This window comes from Chiloscyllium plagiosum, chromosome 13 (assembly GCF_004010195.1).
Source record: "Chiloscyllium plagiosum isolate BGI_BamShark_2017 chromosome 13, ASM401019v2, whole genome shotgun sequence".
Taxonomy (NCBI): Eukaryota; Metazoa; Chordata; class Chondrichthyes; order Orectolobiformes; family Hemiscylliidae; genus Chiloscyllium; species Chiloscyllium plagiosum.
The window spans coordinates 6,189,366-6,203,015 of NC_057722.1; the positions used below are offsets into that span (position 1 = coordinate 6,189,366).

The 13,650-nt window shown below is 39.0% G+C and overlaps 1 protein-coding gene across 1 annotated transcript in view; it reads right to left on the reverse strand.

Annotated features, from left to right (window-relative positions):
- The window catches only part of wdr33 (WD repeat domain 33), a 104,090-nt gene that overhangs the window by 22,721 nt on the left and 67,719 nt on the right, over positions 1-13,650 (reverse strand). The window contains exons 8-15 of the mRNA XM_043701765.1: positions 7,646-7,772; positions 5,862-6,016; positions 4,303-4,381; positions 3,935-4,045; positions 3,337-3,434; positions 2,837-2,923; positions 1,878-2,017; positions 1,164-1,316 (exon numbers count right to left, since the gene is read on the reverse strand). Of these exons, the coding sequence (XP_043557700.1) occupies positions 1,164-1,316; positions 1,878-2,017; positions 2,837-2,923; positions 3,337-3,434; positions 3,935-4,045; positions 4,303-4,381; positions 5,862-6,016; positions 7,646-7,772 (950 nt within the window). The remainder of the gene's footprint in view (positions 1-1,163; positions 1,317-1,877; positions 2,018-2,836; positions 2,924-3,336; positions 3,435-3,934; positions 4,046-4,302; positions 4,382-5,861; positions 6,017-7,645; positions 7,773-13,650) is intronic.

The window sequence follows — 13,650 nt, forward strand, 5'->3', positions numbered from 1 at the left end:
GAGCTGAGTGGCCCTGGCAGAAACCCAAACTGGGTATCACTGAGCAGGTTAGTGCTGAGCAGGTGCTATTAATAGCATTGTTGATGACACCTTCCATCACTTTACTGAAGATCAAGAGTAGACTAATGGGGTGTTAATTGGTCAGGTTGGATTTGTCCTGCTTTGTGTGTACAGGGCATACCTGGGCAATTAGCCACCTTGTTAGGTAGATGCCAGTATTGTAACTGTACTCGTATAACTTCGCTAAGAGAGCAGCACGTTCTGGAGCACAAGTCTTCAGTACTATTGCCATTATTACTATTGTACTATTATTACTATTAAGCACTATATTTTGACCACTACAGGTATTAAGGTGGATACAATGCAAGCATCAATGACATATGTAATCATGCGGCTCTATAACAGAACGGTGGGATTTGGTGAATGAGCTGAGAGATTTGGACAACCAAGTCCTGTTCGTTTGCTGCCTCCACTGAGTTGACTAATCTCAACAGAGGCAGTGAGATGAGAGAAACAACTGGCCTCAAAGCCACTATGATCACACTGCAGAAACTATCATGATAGCTATCCAATGATTCAGAAATGTTGATCTGTGTGAAGAGACTAGAGCTCTACTCTGATGACCCTACCTAGTGATCACATCGGTTGTCAATGTAGGAAATTCTTGCATTCAACATCCAATGGCTGAGGCCACATCTTCACAAATTTTCACATGTAGCTCGGGACTAAAGTAAATTGGGTAGAGTTGACATCATGAGGCAGAGGAATCCCACTATGTACAAAAAGCAGTTTGTGCTACTGGGAACTACGCAAGTTATCCAGTGCAATATTTCCTTTGACTTACAAGTGTGGTGTCTGTATGTTTTGACTATCAACTGCATGGCATCAGTGTGCATCTTCATAATTCCACATCTAACCTGCATCTGAGGCCTTTTTCATGTGACACCTTCACGGGTCACCCATCACTTTTACTTTGTCCTTTGGGTCTGGGACCATCCATTGACTTCAAAGATTCAAAACAACCAACAATTACCAACAACTTAGTTTGCATTTCCCTTAACGGTAACAAAAATGTCCGAACACTAATAATCTCAAGTAAGGCTCTTTAGTCACTGAAAAAAATTGAAGTGTTCAGATTCGAAGAAATGAAGGTCTTCTCTAACCTCTAATAGCAGAGGATTAGTATACTGTAGAGCGGCCATCTCCTGTTCAATTTCTGCTTGAGATTTCTTCTTTTCATCCTGTTTTTTCTCTTCTGCTCTCTCAATCTTTGGCTCTTCAACAGGCACAGTGAGAACTTTATTCTGAGACCACGCCTGTAGACATAAAGGTAGAGATTATATAACATTCAAATCATTCTCTGCTTTCAAAACCATTCCATGTTTCTCTCATTTCAAATTCCTAACAGTTTACTGTTTGTTTCAGTCACTGAGATACGTTTACTGTAGCTGGTGAGGTTTTGTTTGCTGTTGTATAGAACGGGGGTGGGGAGGGTTATTTTATTTTCTATTAGACAGGAATATGTTCTGTAGTTGATGCAAATTGGTTTATTTAATATGTGTACCCTGTATATTCACCATCGTACCTGGTTAACCCCTTTCTCTTGCTCTCAAAGGATAGGGCTCTGCAAGCAGTGGCAGCATCTTATCCCCTTCAACAAGCCTAATGCAAGAATTTACACAATGTACAGTGCTGGGCTACTCATATACAGAAGACCATACCATTGCTGATGAAAGATTGTCAAAATGAAACGTTATCGTTATTTCACAGATCTTTCTGTTTCAAAGTGCATCATGTGTTAAGGATTTCCTGCATTCAAAACAGATCAATCTTATAATGGTGTCATACAGATGTGAATCATACAGAGTCTAACTGACCTGTTGAAACTGTACAGGAATTGGCTTTGCATAGGGGACTTTCTTCTGTATTACTTTTTTCTGATCCTTGAGCATCATCTCATCCATGCCCCAGTCCAATCCTGGGATCGCCATCTCCACCTCATTCACCTCTTCTTTGTCTGTGAAAAATCACACTTTAGAAGGCTATGAAACTAAGCAGCACATTTTTGACATACTTTTAGTTTGACTCATTTTTACATACCATAGGTGCAGCCAAAGCCTTTTTAAATGAAAGAAGTGCTGGAATGCTAAGCCTTAGCAATACCAAATAAAGGATTTTGTTTTGGTGGTATCTTTAGCAAACTATATAAACATGTGCTATGGTGCTGTACTATTTAAACTGTGGAACTTCCCTGCTAAGTTTTATTAAGTTTTCAGTACTTTAGTAATATCTTATTTTAAACATTTTTTTTCTGGCTCACATGCCAATTCTTTTACCTTTGCTCTCCTTAAAGGACTAATCTCCTGCTCAGATATGGCTCAATCGGAACTGGCTTTTCAAAAATTGATCCAAAAGACACTCTCTTTACGTGACAGTCGAGCCAGCGATTATTCAGCTTAGAAGGCTATCGTTACTGTCAAATTGCAACAGACTAACTGGGCACATGTCGAGAGTGTGTTGCAGGAAAAGCACAGCAGGTCAGGCAGCATCCGAGCAGGAGAATCAATGCTTCGGGCCGGAGACCTACAAAAGGAAATTTTCCTGATGAAGGGCTCCGGCCCGAAACGTCGATTCTTCTGCTCCTCGGATGCTGCTTGACCTGCTGTGCTTTGCCTGCAACACACTCAACTCTGATCTCCAGATTTGCAGACCTCACTTCCTCCTGACTGGGCACATGGCTGTCCAGATGACTCAATTGGTCAAAACACTCAAAGATGCATGCAGTACAAGTTCAGTTTACTAAGTGACAACTCTAAATTTCTTGTGATGTACTTACTGGCCTGTTCCAGCTCTAAGGCCTGCTTCAGTTGCTCAGGAATGCCCATCCCAGGAATACTCGATAAACTGTTTGGCTCAATGTCATCTGCAGAATTCCAAACATAAATAGAAGTTCAGGGTGTGTATAGGGAGTTGCATCTTTATGAAATGCTGTGCTTAAATGTTCACTTCCCTTTCCAGGAAGTGTGAGAGGCAGTAAATAGTTCCTGTGCTGGTCAAATGCCAGGTCAATAAGTAAGTGGCTCACATTTACTCACATGGAACTATTTATTGTGAAAGATATCACTGATAAATTATTGTAATTAAACTTTGCATTAACAAGACGTGCAATCTTATTGCAGGTCGTGGTCATTCATTGTATAATGCTTTTTGTTGGTGCACATCTTAGCAGAAAAGTATTTAACTAAAGCAATGAACAGTATAGCTTGGCCTCTCTCGCTACTTACTGTACTGTGGATTAGTATATAATATATCCTGATATTCTTATTCTATCCTTACCATACTCTCCTACTGCTTCATCTGACATCCCTGGAAGCAGGTTGAGATTGTAACGATCCCTCATTTTATCACCAGGCCTGTTTCTTGTCCAGAATTTGCTGCCAATGACAAGTTACATGTAATTTAAGTTTTTAGTTAAATTCTCTTTGGAACATGAAGAACCTGTACTGAGGAATGGTCATTCTTATTTTTCGAATATAGGTTGACCTCCACCTTCAAGAATTGGTCAAAGTAAGACATGACAATACGAGAAACAGCTCCGTTAACATTAGATGCTTACTTTACATCAGCTCCTAAGCCAAACCCCCACCATAAACCTTTATCACTAATGATTTACAAGATTGCAATCGGTTCATGTATGTGATATTTGAATAAACAAATGAGAAATGGCTATAAAGAATTAAACATCTGGTAGGCATATGTGGCTGTACAGACCTACAGCAGCTGCTAAAGATTGTTTGATGATGACTTAAGGAAAGGAGTCAAATAGAAGCAGAACTCCAGATCTGAAGACAAGGTGCATTACTTGGTCACATGATCCATTTAGTTCCCTTAGTACTTCTAAAATTTCCTCTTCATTTGTCAATTAAGGTCATACCTGGTGTGGTCATTGGATCCTGAACAAAGTATATGCCCAAGGGGATGCCAAGCCAAGCTCCAGATCATTCCTTCATGAGCCATTTCCATGCCTCCAACTTCCTTCTCCACACTGCAATCAGATAGGTACATAAAGACAATTTGCCCACAATCAAATCTAGCGCACAATGTGGATGGAAGACATTTTGCAAATAAGTTGCCGTATTTTTGCTGACATGCAATTAGTTAGTCAATGAAGACCAGTCTGGGAAAACTATACAGACTCCAGCTTTTATGGCGTAAAGTCAAAAGAACAGGAAAACAATCAAAAGTACAATTGTTTGACATGATATTTGTTACATGTAGAACACATTTCCATATTTTACTCACCCCACGTGCCAGAACAGCAAAGAGCCATCTGATCCCCCACTAGCAAACAGCCCTTCATGGACTGGGTGCCAGGCCACCGCTGTAAACAGAGTGAAGTACGATTTGAAGTAAGGACACAAACTGAAATCATATCACACTGCAATGTAGCTGTTCTATGACACTTAACAATTTGGGGGATATTGTTTTGTTTACCACTTTAAATCATAAGGTTAAATGTGAAATAAAAATTGGCTCAGATGGTTCAATCTTTAAAGTGTTTCCCTGTCAGGCCCAAGAATAAAACTCAACAGATCCATCTCCACTTCGATGAGAGCCAGCTGGTGTCACAGCCAGTTTTCAAATTAATTGAGTCATATTTTTCTTGCTAGTTTCTCTTCGAAATGCTCATATATGGAGTCAAGAGATTGAGGTGAACAAATTCATCATTCCAAGTATTAGGAAGATTGGGGAGGCAATGGCTGAGTGGTGTTATAGATTGTTAAACCAAAGACCCAGGTAATACTCTTGGTTATAATTTTTTTCAGAAGTCCAAGGTAAATTCTCAATTGTCAAAAAACTTATCTGTTTCACTAATATCCTTTAAGGAAGGAAACCTGACTCCAGACCTAGCCAGCAACACCCTTACCCCATGAATGAATAAAAAAATTTGGAAATAGGAGTAGGCCAATTGGCTCCTGAAGCTTGTTCTATCATTCAATAAGATTTATGAAAAGATCATGGCTGATTATCTACCTTAATCCAATTTTCCTGCACTACCCCCACCCCATTCCTTGGGCACTTTAACATATAGAAATATACTGATTGTCGTTTTGAGTATACTCAACGACTGAGCTGCCACAGCATCTAAGGTAGAGAATTCCAAACATTCACCAAACTGCAGGTGATGAAATTGCTGCTCATTTCAATCTTATAGTAAGTGACTTATGACCCCTGTTTCTAGACTCTGCAGCTAGATGGTCCTTCTTGTCCCCACTCTATTGCTCCCAACAGTTGGGAGGGTTTAAGCTTTATATATGGGGAGCAATAAGGTCTATATCTGGGGGTCAAGAATATGTATTTATGCAAGGGCAGAGAATGAAGCTTATAAAGTACTTATGGGGTAAGATTTATGAAAAGAATGGGAAAAACATATAGGGACAGGAATTAGGTTTACTTTGGGAGCTGAGGATAAGGTTTATAGCAGGCATTTGGGATTATGGTTTATAAGTAAGGGCAGAAAATAGGGATTATATATGGGGACATGAAATCAGTTTTATTTATGGGGTAGAGAATAAGAAAAAAGCTGTAAATAATTTGGCTCTGGCACAGCACCAAAAACGTTTATCCCTTTCTGATAACAGCTTATTAACTCAAATGGGAAGGTGAACATAAGAATAATATATTTTACCACCTTACAATGCAGAGACTTAGTTTAAGTTGCTATATATTTGGGTCTTGTACAACTTCCATATGTTCTTTAATTCAGCTTAGCAGGATGGCAGAGCAAGTGAAAGTTCGGATTTCTGCTCAGCTGCAAGCTGTTCATTTGCTGAAATGTTGGCAAAGGAAAGATTACTAACCCGTAGCCTCTTTTTTGTGGCCTCTGAAAACTTGAAGTTCCTCCTTCAAGTTACGGATGTCAAACATTTTGCAGAGGTGATCACGAGATGCTGTGAGAAGCCAGTTCCCATTCTGATTCCACTTGACCTCCATCACTGTGTTTTTGTGGGCATGACTGGGGAGAGGTGTCACAATCACCAAAGTATGAATTACTGGCACTTGAAAGAAGATTTAGCGCTGCAAAGTATACTGAATTTAAACATCTTTCCAAATTACTGGCTATCATGCTGGTATAGGGATATAAACTTAAAGATTTTTAATAGCTGTAACCACCTCTTTAATGAAGAGGGAAACATGTACAGCACAACAGGAGGCCAATTAACCATCTTATTTGTGCTAGCTTTGTACTGGAATCTTCTCAAATGCCATAGTTCTTCCAATGCTTCAAGTATTTATTTAAGTTCTTTGACAGATATATTGGTCTCAGCTTCAGGTATTCCAATCTCCTGCAATCTGCATTATATAGAAATTTCTCCTGTGATCTCTCCTCATTACAAAAATTGTTAAATTGATATCCCCTTAACTACGATCCACATTCTTGAATTCCTTTTGTAATTAAAAGAAAATCCACAAAACCTCCTTTAGGTCTTTGCTGCTCTTGCCAGATACAGCTGCAACATCTCAAACCTCTAACTGTGATGAAAGCTTCCCATCATTGGAAATCTGTTCATTGGATCTTCTTTATCTCATCATAATTAGAAGCAGTTGCAGAATCCAGCTTCGTCTCTCAGGGAAACTTATCTTCTTTGTGTAGTGCAGTATTCCCCATTCCGCCCTTTTTAAGGTATTTAATCTTAAGACCTTGCCTTCTATTATATTTTTCCCTCTCTAACTCTTTTCTGCTCTAGGTAATAGAGATCTGTCAGATCTTCTTGTTGGCCCCACTAGCAGCACATGGTTTGCCAGATTCCTCAGATTCAATAACAGGCTTTATGTTTTCTATATTTCTGTTCTTTCCTTTCCCAGATCTAGTATTTTCTGTAAAGGGTTGCCCTTTCTCTCTGGCATCGTGCGGTCTACAAAACGCCTGTTCCTCCACTGTTTCAGGGCTCTCGTCTCTGCTCTTGCATCAAGTGCTGTACCTCATCGCCTCCACAAAGCATGTTCCTCAGAGCTCTTTTACACACCCCGATCAGTGAAGTCATCAGCACTACAGAGAAGGGATGTGGAAAAGAGGAAGCTTGCTGTTTTGGAACATTTTTGAGGTTTCTCAAGGGGAAAAGTCAAGATTATATATATGAGAAAAATTATAATTCAGCAAGTGTGAGTGGACAGATTTTCATGAGTTTTTGAATGCTCCTCAGAGCCTAGCTTACATGAACTAACTTTAAATTATTTTTTCTTGGATTAAGAATCACAGTAACTGATGCAGCAAAACTTAATCAATAAAACTGACTCCAATGGTGTAGAGTTAAACAACATAAAACACAAGTAGAATTAACTAATTTTTCAAATAAAATTAAACAAAAAACTTTGGATGCTGGAGATCTGAAACAAATAAAAACAGATTTCTGCTTTTGTTTGTGACGATTTTATCAGTCTGGATCTAATTTTGCAGGCTAATACTGCAGAAAAATTAGATCTTGAAATTTCGGTTTAACCTTGATAAAAACCACTTCCTTCTCGCTTACATTTTAATGAAACTGATCCTATCTTCCGACTGGACCAGAAACCATTCTGACATTATAATTATTATCTAGACCATAAGACATAGGAGCGTATTAACATTAAAGCCATCACTTACAGTGTTGCAAGACTCTGACCCGTCTTAGGATCCCAGAATTTGATTGGTTGTTGGCTGTCTTTACTTCCTGACACAACCAATCCCTTGGTAGGATGCCAGTCTACACACTTCACATCTGCACCATGTCCTAGTGGGGGCACAAACACAACTGAACATTATTCAAAGCAAACTGCACTACACTCTTGCTATCGTTAAATTGTGCTTTTCGACCCACATGTGCATTTTATCAGAAATCAGCTAACTGCTGGGTTACTTAGCAACCACCTTTACTAACATCAATTCAGCAATTGGTACCCCCTCTATGCAAGCAATGAATTGAGCAAAAAAACCCACAGCTCAGTATATCTTGTCCAACTACTTGGGTCAGCAAGTAATGCTATTTGTCCATGTAGCAATGTAGACAACTGCTCTACAAGCAGTGCAAACATTCAGCTACAACCCTACTCCCAGCAGGTAACTCTACTCCAACACACACATACACACACACACACTTTCTCAAACATTTGGCAACGAACAGCACCAGTCAACATTATACATCCCTCAACCCGGCTCAGAAATTCATAATTCCAATTTACCATTCTGTAGCAAACACACATTTGATCACACAACACAGAGTTGACACCACTACTGCACAATCTCAGAAGTTACAGTGCAGGCCATTTGGTCCATCATGCCTGTACCAGCTCTTCAAACAAGCATTATTACATTCTGCCAATCTCTTACATTTACTCCACACTCTTGGAAACTATTTCAATCCAAATAATAATGTTATGCCCTCTATGAATGTCTCAAATGAACCTGTCTCCATAACATTTCCAGGCAATGTATTCCATGCCCTAACTACTACCATATAAAAATGTTTTTTTCTCATATCGCCCCTGCTTATTTATGCACATCATTTTAAATCTATGCCCTCTCATTGTTGTTCCTTTTATGAGTCGGAATAAGTTCTCCCTATATACTCTATCCAGCTGCTTATAATTTTGAAAACCTTTATCAAAATCTCCTCTCAGCACTTTTCTCTCCAAGGAGTACCATCCCAACGTCTTCAATTTATCCTCATCACTGAAGTTTGTCATTCCTGGAACTATTCTTGTAAATTGTTTTTGGACTCTCTCCAATGCACTCACAATTTCCCTGTAATAAGGTGCCCAGCTGAGGTCTCACAAGTGTCCTACACAATTTCAAAATTAGCTCTTGTACTCTACATCCCTATTAATAAAGCCAAGGACACACTTTGTTTTATTAACTGCTCTTTCCAATTGTCCTGCATATACACCCAGGTCCCTCTGCTTCTAAGCCCCTTTAAAATTGTACCGCCTAATTTACATCATCTTCCAATGCTCTTCCTATCAAAGTGCATCATCTCACACTTCACTGCCACTTATCGACCCATTCCACCAACTTGCCATTTGGAATGCTACACTGTCTTCCTCAGTTTAGAATCCTTCTATGTTATCTGCAAACTTTGAAATTGTCCTTCTCACATCAAGATCCAGATCATTAATACAAGTGAGGAAAATCAAGGCTTCCAATACAGACCCCGAGGGAGCTCCATTACAAACCAGACCAAAAAATATACATTGACCATTACTCTCTGTTTCCTATCACTCAGCCAATTTTGTACCTGTATTGTGACTGATCCTTTTATACCATGACATATCATTTTCCTTGGATGTCTGCTGTGTAAAACTGTATTAAACACTTTCTGGAAATCCATGTGGACCAAATAGCTGCATAAACACATCAAAACGTTGTTACCCCTTCAAAAAACTCCAACAAATTAGTTAAACACCGTTTCCCCTTTCAAAATTCATGCTGACCCTTTCCACACAACTACTAATTTTACCCCAAATAACTGTTCCTAGAAGCGTTCCCACCACCAAAGTTAAACTGACAAGGAGGACAGAGGGCTTGCTCCTGCTGTTCTGGAAATGACACTATTTTTTGCTTTCTATCCCCCTAATCCAAATGCACATAGATTAAATCTTTTGCCACTCATCCAACACAGGCTCAGGATTTCTATACTCAGTTATGAATTTCACTGACAAACTAAGGTAATCCAAAGGCAGTCTTGACCCACCACCTGACACTTACTTAAAGCATGGAATATAACTAAGGAGAAATAATGCAAATCTTCTAACTTAATAGATCATGAATGAAGTCTGTAAGTGCATGATTGGTTGGCTACATGCTGGAATGGGAAATTGAGCTTGCTCCCTTGTCATCAGTAACTTGCAGGCATCAGTGGGGATCACCACCTGGCTAAAGCCCAGCACCCATAGAGATTTGAAGCTGGACTCAGTCCTCCAGCCATTAAACCTTTATGCTCACATCATGATCCTTTGAATCTCACCTCTTAAGTTTTTATCTTTACATTTGCACCCTTTTCTCTTCCCCAACTAGACTACTGCTCATTCCTGATCTCTCCACATTTGACAACTGGGGGTAGAGCCTTCTGCCATTAATCCTTGGCCCCATGTGGATCTCCCCAACTTCCCCTCCACCCCCAACATACAAGCCACCTCTTCATTCTCCTTTTTTCAAACACATTCCCAGCCATCCTTCCAAACTATTCAATGAAAGAGAAATGAAAAATGAAGAAAGAATTACAAGTTTATATTGCCCTTCACAATCTCAGGCTACCCCCAAAGTACTGAATTTGTTTTGTGTAATTACTGATGTGTAATTACTTTTATAATGTAGGAAAGCCACCAAATTATTCAATCAGAGCAAACTTCTTTGAATTACAGTTGATATTATGCTTTACTGGTGTTGATTGAGCATCAACTATCGTTCAGAACATTGGGGAGAACGCCCCATCTTCTTTGAATTGTGCTATGGAATTTCTTACATCCATCTCAGAGGGCAGATAAGGCTTAAAATCTACTCTGAAAGAGAGCACTACCTCAGTAGTGCAACGGAATGACAGCTGAGATGTGTGCTCAAGTCCTGGAGTCAATCTTGATCACACCATTTGATTCAGAGGCAAGTCAGTCCCAGTGTGGATTTGTGAAGTGAGTTGCAATATTTTGTTGTGATAGCTGTCAGCTGCTCTTAGTACGTAAGACAAATCATGAAGCTTTCAATTTTCTTTGGCTTCTCATCCAGTTTCAGATTGGAACTTTCAGCTTGCATTGCTGTAACACTTCTTTATGAAATATAAAACTTGCTGAAAGTATAGCACACTCTGAAGTCACTGAAAGCAGGGAGGGAGATTTGTATGACAGATATTTAAGAGCACATTCTGCGAATGAGTACATAATAATTAAAAACAGTTCTAGATGGCGTCATGAAAGCAGGAACTAAATCATTAATTGAGGGATGGAAGACATGTCTAGCGATTTACCACTGAGAGCAAAGTGTCATATGTTGACTTGTTCTCAGTTCCTCTTTCAATAAGGGTCTATTCTCTCTTCATCATTAAACCTACTAACTTCTCAATAACAGCACATGCTAGAATAATCAGGAAAGATAAAGGTGTAGTATGGGGTCAGTGAGTAGTAGATATCACTGTGGCTTTACCAAAGACACAATATTGCTGAAAGGGCTGGAGTCAGTGGATTTTGTGGAGAAGTGGCACAAGTTCCAAGGTAATAGTTTGTTGAGATCATTCCCTTGCTCACAGGCATAGGTCTAAGAAATTAAAACATGAACCTTTTCTAATAGTCAACACTTATTTTAAATTTCATTATTTGCAAGAAAATGTAAGTAGTCACCTTTCTTCACTGTCCTAATTTTAAAAAAAAGTTGGCAGTAACATTTACTTCAACAAAGCTTCTGAAATGGGTCTTCAACTTCACCTGAAATAATTTTGAAAATGGGACCTGACCATAAACTGTTTGGAGCTGAAGAAACATATTCCATCAGTACTGCTGAAAGATAGTATGACACAATCAGACACAGAGTATGTATATGACACACATTCCCAATTATGTTGGCGCCATGAAATTTGAAGACATATTCTGTAATAAAGCAGTTACAGTTATCTTCCCTCACTGACTAATTGAGTTTGACTGGCACCCTATTTCCCACTACCACCACCAATGAACAGTGTTAGCAGAGTGTACCATCTACAAACTGCACTGCAGTTATTCAAAGGGCTCCTTCATCAGCAACCCTACCATCACAAAGGATGCATGGGAGTACCACAATTTGTAATTTTCCCTCTCAGTCACACATAATCCTGAATTGGAAGTATATTTCAATTCCTTCATCGTCACTGTGTCAAAACCTTGGAAGTCCTTTCCTAACTCCCATGGACGTCAGCAGTTCAAGGCAGCAGTTCACCACCTTCTCAAGATCAACTGTGCATGGGCAATAAATGCCAAGGCAGTAATGCCCACATCCCACAAATAAAATTTTAAATAAATGTTTATCCAATGAGGAACTGAGTATTGGATGAGGAAGATCCTCTGGTCAACTCTTGATGAGTACTTCTAGCCTCAAAGAATTGGTGATACTTTACAAAAGTGCAAGCTAGCAGCTTCTATATTAATTCATCTCACTCTTGACACATAAAAATGTGGACGTGTTAATGTAGTACTTCTGATTTAGTAATAGCCTAGAAGTCACAGCTTCAAATTAAACTGTGGCAAATTCAGAAATTTGTTCATTTGTCATAGTCAGTCCCAGAAATGCTTCAGGTATCATTACGGATATCCTGCAAGTTCACCAATGTCTGTCACAACTATGTGAAATGCACCTTGTTGATTTTTAATGCCCTCTGAATTGGTGTAGCAAACCAGTCAAATATAATATGATCAATATGAGAAACAAATTAAGAGAAATTGAAGTGCATAAGGTGTTGCCAGATCACAGTATGCCATACCATGGCACAGAACCAACATATTTAGAGTGGAAAATTGGCAAGTAAACAGAAATATGCTGTACAATAATTTCCAAGTGCTGAGATTTATAACAATATGCAACATTAACTGCTGGGCCTTCTATTGAAGATTTTAGAGCTGTAGATAAAGTGGGTTGCATAATATTTTTAGCTGAGCAACTAGCCATAGCTGACAATGACATAATCATTTCTCAAACAAATGCTTCTGATAAAGCCATTAGAATTGAAGGAAACTGTGTTAGAGAAACAGGAAATTGTTATTCCCATGGTTTCGTCTGGGAATCCAAGAAGATATGGGCCATTATTAGGGCTTTATGCTATTTGCCTAATGGTGAATTCAAACTTTGGTCAGGGAACTACAACCTTAATGTACATGAGACACTCTCTGACAAGGCACTGATTTGTAGCAAATGATTAGTCCACCTTTATGTTCAATGAAAGGGAATTCCAAGCTTTTCCCTCTTATTCCATTTGACATTAATGCATTAACACAGATAACCTGTCAAACGCAAATATAAATAGAGAGAATATTAAAGGTTAATACCCTTCCGTCAAATGGATATATATGCGACTGTCTCTTTAACCACATGGCATCATAAATAACCATATTGACCTGGCTGCCTTGCTTTCTACTGTAACTAAATTTTTAACTCTCAGAAACCTTGATCATATCTTAAGCACACTGTCGTCCTCATTGAGAGCCTTTGGTTTCCCTTTCCCAATGTCTTCATCCCTCTGTTCAAATCCTTTTATGATATCACTCTCGTGACACATGCCCATATTTCAGCTCCTCCTCAACTTCTGTAATCTTATTCAACTTTACATACCAACAGGCAACCATTACTACTCTCCTAATTCTGGATTCGATGGAATATATTGTTTCACAAAGGACACTATGAACATTATGGCCTGCAGCTTTATTCCTAAACAAAGCAAGCAATCATATTTTTCCTAAAAAATACTGTGGTGCTGCGACTACCAAAGCAAATGTTTCAATGGAAGAGGCATGCAAAGTCGGATATACAGTGCTACTAAATATTAGGAGAAATGAAATTCAAAGGCAACATTTACAGGTGTGATTATATTTATACTATTTATGTACAAAACAGGGTAAGACAATTAAGCAAAGTGAAGTGCAAGAAGTGCGAAACAACAA